Source organism: Sminthopsis crassicaudata, chromosome 6 (genome assembly GCF_048593235.1).
Source record: "Sminthopsis crassicaudata isolate SCR6 chromosome 6, ASM4859323v1, whole genome shotgun sequence".
Taxonomy (NCBI): domain Eukaryota; kingdom Metazoa; phylum Chordata; class Mammalia; order Dasyuromorphia; family Dasyuridae; genus Sminthopsis; species Sminthopsis crassicaudata.
The window spans coordinates 16,856,863-16,874,614 of record NC_133622.1 but is presented as its reverse complement, the minus strand read 5'-3'; the positions used below and the strand labels follow the sequence as shown (position 1 = coordinate 16,874,614).

Below are 17,752 nucleotides of genomic sequence, written 5' to 3'. Positions count from 1 at the left end.
CAGTGTTCTACCCAGCACTAGCTCTTACAGAAAGTGGTTGTAATTCAGCGATTTACACAGTCCTCCCCAAAAGATCTCAGGAGATATTGAAATTAAATACAAATAACATATAGCCCTGGTCCCACACAGATTTTATAAAAAGCCATTTTGGATTTCTAAAAAGACTTAAAATGTGAGGACATGAGGGTTAACTGAACGATTTCCTACTCACACTTTGCAATGTTCTGTTTAGATGTTGTGCTCATGAGGGTCCAGGACGTGTTCCCATTGGTCCAGGAGAAGCTGGGAGAGGTACAGTTTTCTGAGGGAACAGTAACGTTTCTTAATGCCTAGATGACACAATAAAGGAAAAAAAGCTTGTTATTGAAAATGGCATTTTGGAAAATTCGATTTTACTGCACATGGCCTACTAGCCAATGAATCCTCACTTTCCCCGTCTTCTCTACTCCACCTTCCCCATAATGCTTAAAAGGCCTTCTGTCTCTGTGCTTGGTCCATAGACCATGGAGCATCTAAAGTCCAGACTCTGGGTTACTTCTGAAGGTCAGCTGGGCTGCGCTCAGCCTGAGCACTGTTACCCTGGAATGGGGACCTGAGCATCACTTGCTTTAGCTCTGTCTTAGAGAAGCATTCTGCTCCACAGAGTCTGAGGTAGAACTAAGGCAGGGTGAGGAGAGCTTTGGTATAGAGCTGATATTTACCACATATTTTGCTGTTTTACACCAAGTCTTTATCAGGCTCTTGTTTTTGGCTGCCTCATTTCCCATAGCAATTTCATTTATGACTTTTTTATCCAGCTGGAAAAGCAACACACATGAGGAAAGAGTTAGCTTGTTCCTCACCTATAATTTGTGACTGAAAAGTTACTCTCCCAGGGGCTCCAGTGCACAGAAGACAAAACCCGGATGTATATAAAAGGGAGACAGATTGTGCTCGTTCCCCAAGGACCTCACTTCTACATGGGACTGTCTCATATTAACCTGACCCCCATCAGGTCAGATAGACCCTTTTGCCCTATTCTGGGGGGCCAGTACCACCAGCTCCTTGAAGCCTTGAAGGGGCTCGCATTTGGTCATCATATCTCCCAGTGCCTGGTTCAGAAAGGCAACAAAGCAACCAACAAAACAGTGATTGGGCCCCAGATGGCAGAATGGGGGTGCTGAAGAACACAACTGCCAATGTGGAGGACCAAGCAAGCCCTTTAGCTCCACTCCCTCAAATAAAATGGGGGAGTCAGAGCAAGGAAAGGCATGTCTAACCAGCACTACAGATTGGGGGAAGAGACTTAGAGCTCTGCTGTCACAGGAACCTAGTCCACCACTGGCACCATTTCATACTCATATTAAAATCAGAGGGAGTCTTGATGCTCACCCGGATAATGAGTTTGGTGAAGGGATCTGTGATGACTTTCAGGAGGTCAGGGACATTTTCCTCGCTATTGATATTAAAGGTTTCCACGATGGGATCGGTGAGGTGGTAGAGGTAGCCAGTGACCACCTCCACGGGCAGCAGCACCAGCACTAACAACCAGTTAAAGTAATCGTGGACAGTCGCTCCAGCAAAAGCCCTAAAGCAGGGAGAAAAAAGCAAAGCAATTAATGTGATGGGTTTTTTTCACTCTGAAATTATACCCCCCCATCTTTTCTTATGGCCCAATAGCATTCCATCACAATCACATGCCATAAACAATGTCTTAGGCCAGATTTTAACTATTCTTCTTAATCTTAATGAAATCATTATCAATTCAAGGTTATTGAAATCGCAGCTGAATTATGTGAACTTCTGAGTAGTTATTCCACACTCTGAAAGAACCACTGGAAGAGCAAGATGAGTATCTAGAGCAGAGTAAAGATTCTCACCTTTATAAAATACAGTTACAGCAGTGATTAAAAAAAAAGCAAACAAAGCTACCTACCTGTGGAACCCATTTCTGTCTCCAGCCTGCATGAGGGCCACGATGGTCTTGGTCACTGGAGTCCCAATACTGGCTCCTATGATGATGGGAATGGCTGCCTTTACTGTCAGCACTGTCAAAGGAAAAAAAGAAAATGAAAATAAAATAGGGAAATTCGTAGGGAAAAGCTTCAACAAGCCAAGGAATTAACTTAGCAAAAAGTTAGGGAAACTATGAAGACCAAGAAAGAGGAATCTTTTCTACAATGTCTCCAACCAGTCAGTCACCCAGTCTTTGCTTGAAGATCTGGGTGAAGAACAACTCCCTACAGCGGCAACCAGGTGCCCACAGCTCTAAGTGGGGCAGGGCAACTGGACCTTTACCCATAGCAAAAAACGAGACCACTGGCAGCAATGTTGGGATATGTGGGCATGGCTCGTATCGAGACTGTAGCAAGAGCTCTGTCCCAAGCTTGGAAGGATGGAAAATCGGGGAGATGATGACTCTGGGGCACATAGGGAACAATTCCACAGTTCTAAAATTTGGCATGAAGTTCTTTCAAGAGATCCAGTTTGGCATAGGGACTGGGGCACTGGGGGAGAGGGGAACGTGCTGACTCACGTGAAGAGGATACCAGGCTGACAACAATGGATGTAGAGGTGAGGAAACTCTGCACCAGGACTGTCAACAGCATGCCAATCATCAAGCCAGCCACAGGGTTGTTCAACACTGAACCATCTTGGAAAATCTTCCCAGCCATTTTCCCTGCAAAGAGAATGGAAAATTTTAAATTATACATGGTTATATTAGGGACTTCTGGGCCATAGACCAAAGTTAGAGGCCCCTGTGGGGGAAGGAGGAGTGAAGAAGAGTCACTGGCTGCTGAGGAAGGCAATGTGGCAGAGGACAGTGAGGGCTGAATTTGCTTAGAGCGGGGATTGACACATAAATGATCTAGAAATGCCTATTCCCTTTCCTGATATGGGTTATTAGAGGAAAGAGAGAGACAGACACAAAAGGAGGGAGATTGGGAAGAATCTGTGGAGAGTGGACTTTAAGGAAGGTCCACCGGAAGCTGATTTGGACAAAAACGACCCCATTTTTCTAGTTGCTTTCCGGGGACAAATTTGACTTCTCACTCTTTCCACTTGAAACCATTTCTGTTGCCAACACAACATCTAACATCCAAATATGCATCTAACACAGATGCCAATCTCTGAATCCAAAGCTATGATTCAGACATCAATGCAAAGATACAGAGGGTCACCCTCAACGCAACTTTTATCTGATGACCTAAGGTGCCCAACTATCACATTCTTCCACACAAATTTTTGATTCCTATTCCCTAAAGTGTCTTTTCCCCAAAGACTAGAGTGTAAGTAGGGAAGAGGGAAGAGAGAAGGGCAGAAAGAATGGAGAAGCATCTACGTCTCTGGAGTGGATGAAAAGATGAGACAGCTTGGCCAGGAAGAGTTTAAGAAAGGGGACATTACTTGGGTTGAGTTGGCCAGTTGGTTGGCTCCATGCTGAACCAAAATCAACTCTTAAGCTACAAAAGCCACGCAGAAACTTTTGATCTGTGTTGATATCGCGTCTCATACCTCCAACCAGTAGGAAAGCGCTGCCGAGAACATCCAAGGAACATACAAAGAAGTAGAGAAATCCCAGGAGGAGGATCCCTTTTCCGAACTCTCTGAAGACAGCAATTATTTTCCCTGTGGTGTCTTTCTCTGCAAAAACAAAGAGGAAGAGAATAAGCTTTTATTCAACATTTACTCTGTGCCAGCCCCTGTGCTAAAAGCTATACAAATTGCTTTAGTTATTGTGTCCATATATGTACAGCTTGCTCTTGTTCAGGTGCACATACACACACACACACACACACACACACACACACACACACACACACACAAAGGATCTGGCATTTTCTGGAATCTTGTCCCATCTCTTTCTAGCCAGGAGAAGGCAGGCTGCGGTTTTGCTTTTGTAAATGTTCCAATGATGCTAGCCAGCTCTAGGAGGCTCAGCCCTTAGCTGCTGTTAATCCTGCCCCAGCTCTTCTCTGAGGCCAACAATGCCTCATCTTCCTGAGTTCAAATTGGATCTCAGAGGCTTACTCGTTGTATGACCTTGGGCAAGTCACTTCTTCCTTACCTCATTTCCTTATCTATACACATGGTCACTACAGAAAATGGCAAAGCATTCTAGGCTCTGTCAGGAAAATTGCAGAGAGAACTGAACAATAACAGAAGGGGAGCTGGCGTTACCTGACCACTTGATCCCTGAGTCCCTAAAGTCAGGAACATCCTGTAGGTCTTGCTCCTCCACTGGCTCTTCCACCACTGTCTCCTCCATCAATGCAATTTCACAAAAAGATGACAGAACTTCTATCTTACTTATAGGAGAATGGGCATTATCTGCCAAAGAAAGTAAAAAACCATCAGGAATAAGGTCCATTTCCCCAGGGGAGGAGAGGAAGATGGCAATGGGATGAGAGAACAGTACTCACTGCTAGGGCTTCTTTTATCTAACTTTGTCTTTTCCAGATATAGTGGATCTTCAGTGCTCTTCTTAGCATCACAGTGGGAGTTTTCCAATGGAGATAGAGGTGGAGTTGCCATGGTCTGAATAATGAAATTTAAAACAAAATATGCATCACCATTTTAGATCACCATGGACCGCAGAACAATTAATCACACAATAATAGCATCAACAAAACAAAAACCAAAAAATAAGTTCTAGAGCTCATTAAAACTCATTAAAAAACAAAGAAACAAATGGGGCCATTTTGTAAATTTCATCCATACATTTGGCTGTGCTATTAAATCATCCCTTCTCCCTGCATTCATCCTTTCTTTCCTCCTGCCCCAACTTCATAATAAATCACTAATCCTGGTCTTAGTCATTGCCCTCCTGGATTCCTCGACTCTTCCTCATTAATGTCTAACGTGTAAGTGTCTCATTCAAGTATCATTTTACAGATGAAGGAACTGAGGCTACTGCAGAAGGAGTCCCAATATCTTCCAGATGGGAAATAGCAGATCTTCTGCCTCCACAGCCAGCCCCATTCCTACTCCTAACTTCTGCTCCCTCTGGCCATCCTTGCCATCAACACTGCATTAAAATTTTGGATCCTTTCTCTGTTGGCATTAATTAGCCCACTGCCCTCACCTACAGAAGCCTGGACCTTCTGCACCCTTCTAAAAAGCAAGGGGATCAATCCTTCCCATGTGCCTATTCCCATATAAAAACTGCCTCCCCATAAGCCTGATAATTGACCCACATCAAAGCCCCAAAGCTACTGAAAAGTGATAGCTCTATGACTCCATTTTTTTTTCCTGCTGAGGCAATTGGGACTAAGGGACTTGACTAGGGTCACACAGATAGGAAGTGTTAAGTGTGGGAGTACACATGTGAACTCAGATCCTCTTGATTTCAGGGCTGGTGCTCTGATCCACTGAGCCTCCTAGCTGCCATTCTTCCATTCAGAAAAAAACCCTCCTTCCAGGGAGAGCAAATAGCCAACCATCCCTTCCCCACAAGCCCTGATCCCCCCTCAGGATAACCTTGTGAAATCCCTGGGGATCTGGGCTGTGGGCACACTCTGCCCACTCAATAGACAGCAGAGAGAAATATGTGGATGTCTAATAAATAGCCTGTGCTTCTTTAATTTCAAGAGCTAAAGAATCAAAAGCTGAAATTTAGTGATTAGTGAAAACTGATTAGTGAAAACCCCAATTGCCTCAGGGGAAAAAAAAGAAATCTGGTGATTAAAAAAGGAGGTAGGGAGGTGCCACAGTGGATTGAATGCTAGGCCTGGAGTCAGGAAGACAACTTCCTGAATTCAAATGTAGTTCCAACCACCAGCTTTGTGACCTTGGGCAAGTCACTTAATGCTGTTTGCCTCAGTTTCCTCATCGGTAAATTGAGCTGGAAAAGAAACCCAACAACACCCTGCAGTAGTTTTACCATAAAACCCACAAATGGGTGAAAGAACGCTCAGATCAGACAGAAGCCGACTGGGCTAAAATTTTTAAACCTCCCTTTGTGCTCTCCAGAAATGCTAGAGGATACCAGGAACCCTCTCGGCCAGCAAGAAGTAGAGCTTTATGTAGAAGAAAAAAAAAATAGAAAGAACTTTTGGATGACTAGGAGAGAAAGGAGAAGCTTTGTCCTGCACCAAAGGTCTCCAGGAGGAAGCAGTGCTTTCCTTTCTCCCTGCCGAATCCCGGCAGGGACGGCCCAGGTTGGCTAGGGGCAGCTGAAGGAAGGCCAAACTCCAGCCTAGCTTACCTGTGGTCTGAGGGTTCTGTCCAAGGTGCTTAAAGTGGCCCAGATGTGAGCTGTAGTGGGCGCTGGCTTCTCGGCACAGGGCAGGGGGGGCAGTCCAGGGAAGGGGCCCACAGACTCTCACCCTCGTTCTCGATCACCAGGGTCCCTTCTCTTTCCAATCCTTAGCCCGGCTACAGGAGCCAGGAGCTCGATTCAGCCCACTGAGAGTTGTGGATACTTCGGTGCCAGTCTCTCCGGAGGCCCAGGAACGTTGCTTCAGAAGAAGGGAAGGAGACGCCAAAGGAGCTTCTTCTTCTGCTCTGGCTTCATGCACCTGGAGGAACGCTTTTTATAGCACTACTGAGAAGGCGTGGGTGGGAAGCCTGGCTGATTAGGGCCCTCTGGACAAAAGCCGACACCATTTACCACCTCAGCTCGTGTTCTCACCTCCTAGAACCCCCCCAGCCACCATCAGCCCATTTCCAAGGGAACTTTTTCCTCAGGTTCTCATTCATTTTGCAGAAAGAAATGCAAACTAGGGAGAAGCAGAGCAGGGGGTCCAGTGCATTAAAAGGTTGATATGTAATGAGCACCCATTGGTCTTTATTGGGGTTCAATCAAGAATTTCAAGACTTTGGGCTGATCACTTGGTTCACCCTTCACTTTAGTATCTTTTTCACTCAAGGCACATCACTGAACTTCCTAGTGGCCCACACCATTGTCTAACTATCCAAGTTGAAGAGGTGTCAACTAGCCTTGGTGGGCAAGTCCTTCATCCTCCATTCCCTTTATTGATGAGTTCACAGGTCTAGTCCCAAAACAGCCTTCCAAACAACCCAAACAAAACCAGCCTCGGAAAAGAAATGCTGCACCTAGATAGCAAACTCTATCACATTGCTTGTCATCTAGGAGAGGGGAAGGGAGAAAAAGTACAGCTCAAAATCTTATAAAATTAAATGTTGAAAATTATGTTTACATGTTATTGGAACAAATAAACTACTACGGGAGAGAAGGGGGCTGGAGAGGGAATCTGGAGTTGCAACAGAAGTATCTTCCTAGCCTCCATGGGACTTCTATTATATGTACTTACTCCCTACCCAACAGCTTTGCAGCTCAGAGCTCCTGCCGGGACTGCTGGCACTATCTGTGACTTCCAGGCTGATTCCTCTTTCACTTCAAGCCACCAGTCAGAAAGGACCAAACTGTCCTGGTCAGTAGAGGCTTCCCTTCTCCTCAAGGAGTTGCAGGACCAATCTATCATCTTCCAATTCTGGAAGAATCCCCAGTGATAAATCACAAAACCCTCCCTGGGCCTGATCTGCACCTACTGTCGTTCCACATTATTCCTCCAGACTGGGAAATGTGAACTGCAACATTCAAATGCACAGTGGTGACATTGGCTCAATTAGTGAAGAGAATCTATGAAGCAAACTGTAGATCATACTTTGATATTGAGGAGAGAACTTGATTGAGTGCTATTATTGTTCTGTTGGAACAGAGGACTTTTAGTGTTTATCTAGTACTTGTCTTAACCCTTCAATAACAATTTCAGAGAGAATTTGAGGGGGAGGAAGGATGAGTATGTGAGGTTAAGTGTCACCCAATTAATCAATCAACAACTTTTCCTTTAAACAACATCCTCTTCAGATGGGAAACCATTTTTCCCCATTTAGCCATCAGTTATTCTTTCAGCACTGTGTGTTAACTAAGTTAACTACGGACTATGCATGTGCTATTTTCTATTCTTGTACATAATCACTAAAGTCCTTCAAAGGTCAGCTCAAAAATAGCCTTTTACTTGAAACTTTCCTTGAACTTTCTGTCTCTCTCTGTCTTTCTCTCTATATCTGTCTGTCTGTCTGTCTTTCTCTGTCTCTCTCTGTCCTCCCTTCACCTGTTCCTCCCCCCGACATGAATCACTAACAAGATACAAATACTATTATTAGGAAAATCTAGGTGCTGCACTGCATATAATGCTGCACTTGGAATGAGGAAGGCTTTCATATCTAATCTCTGACACATAATAGTTTGGGATCCTGATTTCCTCAGTTCCTTAACTATAAAATGAGCTGGAAGAGGAGATGCAAACCACTCTAGGATCTTAACCAAGAAAACCCCAGATGCAGTTATAAAGAGCTGGGCATGACTGTACAAACAACAATATTATTGGTAGAGTAAAATTGGGCAAAAAGTGGGTAAGAACTATAAACTTGGGGGCTCCCTATGGAATAGTAGAATAAACACTGGATCTAAAGTTAGAGCACTTGATCCTCACTTTCTCTGTGACTTTGGAGAACACTTATAGCTCACAGGTGTACAGCATTTACTATGTTCGAGGCACTGTTTTAAAAACTTTACAAAAATCTCATTTGATTCTTACAAAACCCCGAAGTCATTCCCATCTGATCATCCTCAAAGTTTCTATTACTTCAGTGTATTTCACGTTGCTTGAATTTGTGTACAGTTATCCAGGTTTTTCTGAAAACATCCTTCTCATCATTTTTCATAGAGCAATAATATTCTATCAGAATCACATGACACAATTTATTCATCCATTCCCCAATTGATGGGCATCCCCTCAGTTTCCAGTTTTTTGTTCCGAGAAGAGAGCTGCTGTAAAGAGCAGTAATTTGGGGGACATATAATTAAGGCTCAGTATGAGTGATTTACTTCTACTGCCAAGTGTCAACTTGTAGAACTATACTAAGTGCAGGTAAAGTAAATAACCTTTATCTTATCAATTCCACTGAGTTAACACCTTCTTTTAAGTAGACTTTTCAAAAGTTCTGGCTCACTACATCACCCACATTCCTTTGTTTTTGAACATAGATAGGCATGCCCTCCCTGACTTCTTAGGAACGTGAGAGCCCCGAAAATTAGAGCCCAAAGTATACTACACACAAGGTGTTAACTCAGTGGAATTGAGAAGACAATGGGTATCTAGTTTACATGTACTTAGTATACTTCTACAAGTTAACACCTTGTAGGATTAAATCAATCCTACTGAGCCTTAAGTATATTTCTCCAAAGTTGCTGCTCTTTACAAGCTGCTGAAAATATTTTTGTAGAACTTATAGGTTCCTTTTCTCTCCTAAAAAATTTCATTCAGGATTCATGCCTACTAGTGGTTTTGCCAGTTTTAATGATTTTATAGCCCTTTGGGCAAGGTTCATGTTATTAAAAAGGGGATTCTTACAGGGACTAGATGACTTATAATGTTTCTCTCAGCTCTGAAATTCTATGATTCTAGTAGTGATGTAACCTACTTTCTCTGATGCCTCAGTTACTTGCAGGGCTCACAGTAGGTTAGCACTTGGTAGGTGCTTGACAAATATTAGTTGAATGAATAAAGAAAGTAGTAAATCTCCTTTCATTTAGCACTGGCCCCAAGAAAGAAATGAAAATGTTCTCATAGTTTTATACATCTTATCTTTCATTTATTCAGCAAAGAGTTAGTAAGAATCAGCTATGTGCAAAGTCCTCTATTAGACACTGGGTAAATGAAAGTAAAATGACAAATGAAAGCAAATGAGTTTTAAAAATATAATAAATAAATAAAAAGGCTTTCTTTCAATGAGCTTACATACTACTGAAATTTTGCTATGAATTTTGACTAAAAAAAAACAGAAAACAAAAACAAAAACAAGGTTTTGTATTCCTTCACTGAAAGTAGCCTCATATTTCACCACTAATTTTTCTCTAGCAGTTCTTGCTCTGGGTCGGTGAATTTTTAAAATAAAATAAATTATTGATTTATGACATTTCAATGTAATCAATTTCTTTTGTAATCCTATGTGTTCTGTTTTATCTATTTACAAATATTATTTGGAGAAAGAATACATAGATTGACCAAAAGGTCCATAAAACACACAAAAAAAATAAGAATGGCTAATTTAAGGGGAAGCAAGGTGGCAAAGTACAATGAAGAAGACATGAGTTCAAATCTTATGTCAATTAATTCCCATAATTCTGGAGAAATAATAAGGAGGGACAGAAGAGAAAACCAAATAGGTGTCTGAAACATAGGATATGGCCCATGCTGAGGAAGCTGAGGGCAAGTGGCTTGCTCACTATTGTCCCCAAAATACCCAAAACAAACAAAAAACAATCACAATTCCAGGTAGGATATTGTTGGAAAAAGACACTAGACTAGAAGGCAGAAGAACAGAATTCCGATTTTAGCTCTGCTACATATCATGGCAACTCATGCAGTTTTTTTCATTTGTGGTGGTCAGTTTCTTCATTTATAAATTCAGAGAACTGGACAAGATCTATGAAGCCCCTCCCTCAATTCCTTCCTTTCTCTCATTTCCTTCTTTTCCTTCCCTCCCTGTATTCTTTTTTCTTTCTTTTAGGAGCAGACTGGATCATCTGTAAAGCCCCTTCCTTCTGTCTCTGTCTCTCCCTTTTTGCTTTTTTTTTTCTTTATTCTTTCTCTCAACATAATTCATAAAACAATGTATATTAAAAATAAATAAACTTTTAAAAGTAAAGATATGTCAGAGTTTAATTACTCCAACTTTGGCTATCTGTTAACTAAAATGGAGATGTTTGAATTCCTGTTCATCTATGATAAAGGGTAAGTCCTGATCAAAATAGAAAGTGAAAAAAAAGGAAGATACTCTATCATCTCTGAAGTTCCTTTCTTCTTTTTTCTATCCTGTCTTCCTCCATACCAGTGAGTTATCCTATCTCATTCAGATTGGAAGTGTAACAGCCACTCACTGTTCACCTGAGCCTGGTGTCCCTCCTTGGGCATGGTGGTTTTCCACTTCTGCAGGCTCATCCTATTGAAGCCAGGCTTAATGGAGACACCCGATGGGCTCATGAGCTTTGTAACACCTTAGAACTTCAGGGCTCCAAGGATCCACCAGCCTCGGCTCCCTAGGAGCAAGGACTACACATGTCAACCAACAAACACAGCCAGTTCCTCTCCCCTTTAACAATCTAGGAGTGCTAGTTCTCCTGAGATGAGCTTCAACTCCTTTTTGGACTTAAAAGTGTCTTACTTGCCTCTTTCTTGATCAAATGAACTTATTTTTCATACTGAGAAAAGAACTTCCTAGTTCCTCTAAATATCAATGTCTGTGCACCTTTAAACTACATAAATACCAAATTAAGATAACTTTTGTCAAAAATTACACTTCTTCTGTTCTATAGTACTGATGTTTTTAATGAACTACTTTTTATAGCTTTAATCAAAATAATCTTTCATAGTAAAATTATCATTTAATTCAGTGATTACTTATTTCTCTAATGCAATTGTGGCTTTTTTCATTAGGAAAAACACAACTTTCTTAACAGGATTATGCTCAAAAATGTTTGTAATGAAATTTTTTGATTTGGTACTTGAGGGTGACAATGGGCATGTGTGTGAATGGAAACCGGCCCATGACTTATTGCTTTCTTCCATACAAGGGTAAGAAAACATATGGATGTTTAGTATTTTTTTTCCATTGTATAGGACACTGTCAACTATTGACAGTCACTCTAAAGAAGCTGGAAATAAGCAATGTTTGGGGTTTGGTCTTGTGTGATTGTTATTTTTTTTCTATTTTTAGAGAAAAGATTAAATTTGAAATATCAAACTAACAAGTTCCAGTAAAGTTCCTTGAAAAGCAAAAAAAAAAGTTACAATCCTTCAGGGATATCTGAGCATGGAACTCTAAGGGGGGAAAAATCAAATAACTTCTGTGATCCATTCTTCTTGACCAATCAGTTCAAGCACAATGTCTTTCCAAAAACATGTCAAAGCATACCAAGTACACAGATCACAGGAATAATGCAAATGGAAAAAGACAAAGTGTAAAGGAGATCAAAGAGGTACTTAGGTTCTGTATTTATAGTATGCTTACGAACAAGTATAAAAGATAGTATAAAAGATGAACATGAGAAGAAAATGGCAAACCACTCCAATATCTCTGTCAAGAAAATCTCAAATGGAGTCATGGAGAATTGCGACACAACTGAAAAAGTCACAGTAACAAAATGGGTGTTTTCTATTGTTTACCCCACAAATACATAGGGAGTTTACTTCAAACTTTATTAGTAAACTTGTTTACAATACTTTTTCATTGGTCGTGTGTCCTATAAAATGTTCCATATAGGTTTCATTTATTATATATATCAATTGTATGAGAATATATACATGGTGCAATATTGAGGCATCTTATTTTCTTTAATGTTTTAATAATTTGTATATAAAGTTGTGATTTAATTTATCTCCTCTTGACCCTCAGATATATTGTGTTTTTTGAGATTTAATTTTAAAGTTTTCTGGAGGGGCAGCTAGGTGGCCCAGTGGATAGAGCACCCACCTTGAATTCAGGAGGACCCCAGTTCAAATCTGGTTTCAGACACTTAACACTTCCTAGCTGTGTGACCCTGGGCAAGTCACTTAACCCCAGCCTCAGGGAAAAAAAAGTTTTCTGTAGTTTCACTTTGTGCAATAACTTTTCATAAGGTACATTATTTTTGTAATTCAAAAGCTTGAAAGATATATTAAGAATATGTAAATAATCTTTATCAATAAAGATGATAAAAACAATTTTTACTCTATCCTACAACATAGGTGTTTCTCATATTCTTGAAAATTTTTTTCTAAAAAAACTTATAACTTCCACCTTCCACCTGAAAAGTATAGCTAAAAAAAGAAGTAAGTAAATATCATCCATATCTAGAGAAAAAACCATGGACACTGAATGTGGATTCAATTGATCAGATTTCTATTGTATAATGTTACAAATATGCAAACGAGAGAGAAGCAGAGCAGGGGGTCCAGTACATTAAAAGGTTTATTTGTAATGAGAATCTGTTGGTGTTTATGTGGGGCTCAATCAAGAATTTCAAGACTTTGGGCAGATCACTTGGTTCACCCTTCACTTTAGTATCTTTTTCACTCAAGGCACATCACTGAACTTCCTAGTGGCCCACACCATTGTCTAACTATCCAAGTTGAAGAGGTGTCCACTAGCCTTGGTGGGCAAGTCCTTCATCCTCCATTCCATTTATTGATGAGTACACAGGTATAGTCCCAAAACAGCCTTCCAAACAACCCAAACAAAAACAGACTCGGAAAAGAAATGCTGCACCTAGATAGCAAACTCTATCACATTGCTTGTCATCTAGGAGAGCTGGAGGGGAGAAAAGTGTAGCTCAAAATCTTAAAGAAGTGAATGTCGAAAATTATCTGTACATGTCATTGGAAAAAATAAATATTGGAGAGGGAATCAAGAGTTGCAACAGAAGAATCTTCTTAGCTTCCATGGGACTTCTATCATATGTACTTATTCCCTACCCAACAGCTTCAGAAAGGACCAAACTGTCCTGGTCAGTAGAGGCTTCCCTTCTCCTCAAGGAGTTGCAGGACCAATCTATCATCTTCCAATTCTGGAAGAATCCCCAGTGATGAATAATAAAACCCTCCCTGGGCCTAATCTGAACCTACTGCCCTTCCACATTATTCCTCCAGACTGGGAAATGTGAACTCCAACATTCAAATGCACAGTGGTGACCTTGGCTCAATTAGTGAAGACAATCTATGAAGCAAATTGTAGATTGAGTCCCATTATTGTTCTATTGGAACACTTGACTTCTAGTATTTATCGAGTACTTGTCTTAACCCTGCAATAACAATTTCAGAGAGAATTTGAGGGGGAGAAAGGATGAGTATGTGAGGTGAAGTGTCACCCAACTAATCGATCAACAACTTTTCCTTTAAACATCATCATTTCAGATGGGAAGCCATTTTTCCCCATTTACCCATCAGTTATCATTCTTTCAGCACTGTGTGTTAACTAAATTAACTAAGGACTATGGATGTGCTATTTTCTATTCTTGCACATAATCACTATAGTTCTTCAAAGGTCAGCTCAAAAATAGCCTTTTACTTGAAACTTTCCCTGACCTTTCTATCTCTCTCTGTCTTTCTCTCTGTGTGTGTCTCTCTGTCTGTCTGTCTGTCTTTCTCTGTCTCTCTCTGTCCCCTCCCTCCATCTATCGCTGCCCCAGACATGAATCTCTAACAAAGGACAAATACTATTATTGGGAAAGTCTAGGTGCTGCACTGCATATAATGCTGCACTTGGAATGAGGAAGGCTTTCAAATCTAATCTCAGACACATAATAGTTTGGGATCCTGATTGCCTCAGTTCCTTAACTATAAAATGAGCTGGAAGAGGAGATGCAAACCACTCTAGGATCTTTACAAAAACCCCAGATGAAGTCATAAAGAGTTGGGCATGCAAAAAGTTATCAAACTGTGCATACCCTTTGACCCAGCAGCGCTACTACTGGGATTATATCCCAAAGAAATACTAAAGAGCGGAAAGAGACATATATGTGCCAAAATGTTTGTGGCAGCTCTTTTTGTTGTAGCTAGAAACTGGAAGATGAATGGATGTCCATCAGTTGGAGAATGGTTGGGTAAATTGTGGTATATGAAGGTTATGGAATATTATTGCTTGGTAAGAAATGACCAGCAGGAGGAATATAGAGAGGCCTGGAGAGACTTACATCAACTGATGCTGAGTGAAATGAGCAGAACCAGAAGATCACTGTACACTTCAACAACAATACTGTATGGGGATGTATTCTGATGGAAGTGGAAATCTTCAACATAAAGAAGATCCAACTCACTTCCAGTTGATCAATGATGGACAGAGGTAGCTGCACCCAGAGAAGAAACACTGGGAGGGGAATGAAAATAGTTAGCACTAATATCTGTCTGCCCAGGTTGCATGTACCTTCGGATTCTAATGTTTATTGTGCAACAAGAAAATGATATTCGCACACATGTATTGTACCTAGACTATATTGTAACACATGTAAAACGTATGGTATTGCCTGTCGTCGGGGGGAGGGAATAAAGGGAGGGGGGGTAATTTGGAAAAATGAATACAAGGGATAATATTATAAAATATATATATATATATATATAATAAAAAAAAAGTCTTCGGAAGACTTACATAGATTAATGCAGAATAAATGACAAAATATGAAAAATAATTTATATAGTAATGACAGTGTAAACGAAAATATCTTTGAAAAACTTAAGAGTTCTGACCAATGTAATTATCACTAAGATTCCAGATTATTGAAGATGGAGTTTCTACCCACTTCCTGACTTAGAAATTATTGACTGAAGATGACAAATAATAAGATATATTTCTGCCAAAAAAAAAAAAAAAAAAAAAAGAGTTGGGCATGACTGTACAAACAACAATATTATTGGCAGACTAAAATTGGGCAAAAAGTGGGCAGGAATTATGAACTTTGGGCCTCCCTGTGGAATGGGAGACTAAACTCTGGATCTAAAGTTAGAGCACTTGGTCCTAACTTTCTCTGTGACTTTGGAGAACAGTTATAGCTCACAGGTATACAGCATTTACTATGTTCTACATACTGTGTTAAAAACTTTACAAACATCTCATTTGATTGTTACAACATACCAAAGTCATTCCCTTCTGATCATCCTAGAAGTTTACTATCACTTCAGTGTATTTCACTTTGCTTGCATTTGTGTACAATTATCCAGGTTTTTCTGAAAACATCCTGCTCATCATTTTTCATAGAGCAATAATATTCTATCAGAATCACATGACATAATTTATTCATCCATCCCCCAATTGAGGGGTATCCCCTCAGTTTCCAGTTTTTTGTTCTGAGAAGAGAGCTGCTGTAAAGGGCAGGAACTTTGGGGACATATAATTAAGGCTCAGTATGAGTGATTTAATTCTACTGCCAAGTGTCAACTTGTAGAAGTATACTAAGTGCAGGTAAAGTAAATAACCTTTATCTTATCAGGTCCACTGAGGTGTTAAACCTTATTTTGAATATATTTCTCTAAAGTTCTGGCTCACTACATCACCCACATTCCTTTGTTTTCGAACATAGGTAGGCATGCCCTCCCTGCCTTCTCAGGGAGGTGGGAACCCCCAAAATGAGATCACAAAAAGGTGTTAACTCAGTGGAATTGAGAAGACAATGATTACCTACTTTACATGTACTTAGTATAGTTCTACAAGTTGACACTTTGTTGTAGGATTAAATCCATCCTACTGAGCCTTAAGTATATTTCTCCAAAGTTGCTGCTCTTTACAAGCTGCTGAAAATATTTTCGTAGGACCTATAGGTCCCTTTTCTTTCTTAAAAAATTTTATTCAGGATTCATGTCTACTAGTGGTATTGCTAGGTTAAAGGATATAAATGATTTTATAGAACTTTGGGCAAGGTTCATATATTAAAAAAAAAAAAAAACAGATCCTTACAGGGACAAGATGACTTATTATGTTTCTCCCAGCTCTGAAATTCTATGATTCTAGTAGTGATGTAACCCTGCTTTCTCTGATGCCTCAGTTACTCGCAGGGCTCACAGTAGCTTAGCACTTGGTAGGTGCTTGACAAACATAGTTGAATGAATAAAGAAAGAATTAAATCTCTTTACATTTAGCACTGGCCCCAAGAAAGAAATGAAAATGTTCTCATAGTTTTATACTTGTTACCTTTAACTGATTTCAATTCAACAAAGAATTACTTAAACATAAGTGCAAAACCCTCTATCAGACACTGGGAAAACCAAAGTAAAATGACAAATGAAAGTAAATAAGAGTAAAATGAAATGAAAGTAAAAAGGCCTTCACTCAATGAGTTTCCATTCTAATGAAATTCTGTTATGAATTTTGACTTTAAAAAAAACAACCTTATCTATTCCTTCACTTAAAGTAGCCACACATTTCACCACTAATTTTCCTCCAGCAGTTCTTATTCTGGGTCTGTGAATTTCTAAAATAAAATAAATTATTGGATCACTGCCTCTTAATGTAATTGATTTTTCTTGTAATTCTATGGGTTCTATTTTATATATTTTCAAGTATTCTTCGGAACAGAATCCATAATTGCCCCAAAGGTCCATAAAACACAAAATGATTAAGAATGGCTGATTCAAGGGGAAGCAAGGTGACAAAGTACACTCAAGAGGACATGAGTTCAAATCTTATCTCAGATAATTCCTAGAATGCTAGAGGAAAAAGGAGAGAGAAGAGGAAACCAAGTAGTTGTCCAAGCAGTAGGACAGGGGCCATGCTAAGGAAGCCAAGGGCAAGTCACTTGACCCCTATTGCCCCCCAAATATCTAAAACAAACAAACAAAAAAGAATCACAATTCTAGGTAAGGTATTTTTGGAGAAAGACACTAGTCTAGAAGGCAAAAGAACACAATTCGGATTTTAGTTCTGCTACATACCATGGGACCTCATGCAGTTTTTTCATCTGTGGTGCTCAGTTTCTTCATTTATAAAATCAGAGGACTGGACAAGATCTATGAAGTTCCTCCCTTCCTTTTTTTTCTTTCCTTCCTTCTTTCCATCTCTCTCTTTTTTCTTTCTTTATTTTAGGAGTAAACAGGATCATCTGTAAAGCCCCTTCCCTCCTTCTCTCTCTATCTCTCCTTTTTTTCCCCTTTTTTTCCTTATTCTTTCTCTCAACATAATTCATTAAACAATGTGTATTAAAAATAAACTTTTAAAAGTAATGATATGTCAGAGTATAATTACTCTAGGTTTGGCTATCTGTTAACTAAATGTTTGA

At 39.9% G+C, this 17,752-nt stretch overlaps 1 protein-coding gene across 1 annotated transcript in view; it reads right to left on the bottom strand.

Moving 5' to 3' along the window:
• LOC141545822 (sodium-dependent phosphate transport protein 2B-like) overlaps window positions 1-17,752 on the bottom strand; it is a 50,253-nt gene that overhangs the window by 4,337 nt on the left and 28,164 nt on the right. Inside the window, exons 2-11 of the mRNA XM_074273110.1 lie at window positions 17,409-17,719; window positions 6,188-6,500; window positions 4,404-4,518; window positions 4,162-4,311; window positions 3,496-3,624; window positions 2,516-2,659; window positions 1,916-2,027; window positions 1,372-1,567; window positions 702-797; window positions 212-329 (exon numbers count right to left, since the gene is read on the bottom strand). Coding sequence (XP_074129211.1) covers window positions 212-329; window positions 702-797; window positions 1,372-1,567; window positions 1,916-2,027; window positions 2,516-2,659; window positions 3,496-3,624; window positions 4,162-4,311; window positions 4,404-4,515 — 1,057 coding nt within the window. The 5' untranslated portion in view covers window positions 4,516-4,518; window positions 6,188-6,500; window positions 17,409-17,719. The remainder of the gene's footprint in view (window positions 1-211; window positions 330-701; window positions 798-1,371; window positions 1,568-1,915; window positions 2,028-2,515; window positions 2,660-3,495; window positions 3,625-4,161; window positions 4,312-4,403; window positions 4,519-6,187; window positions 6,501-17,408; window positions 17,720-17,752) is intronic.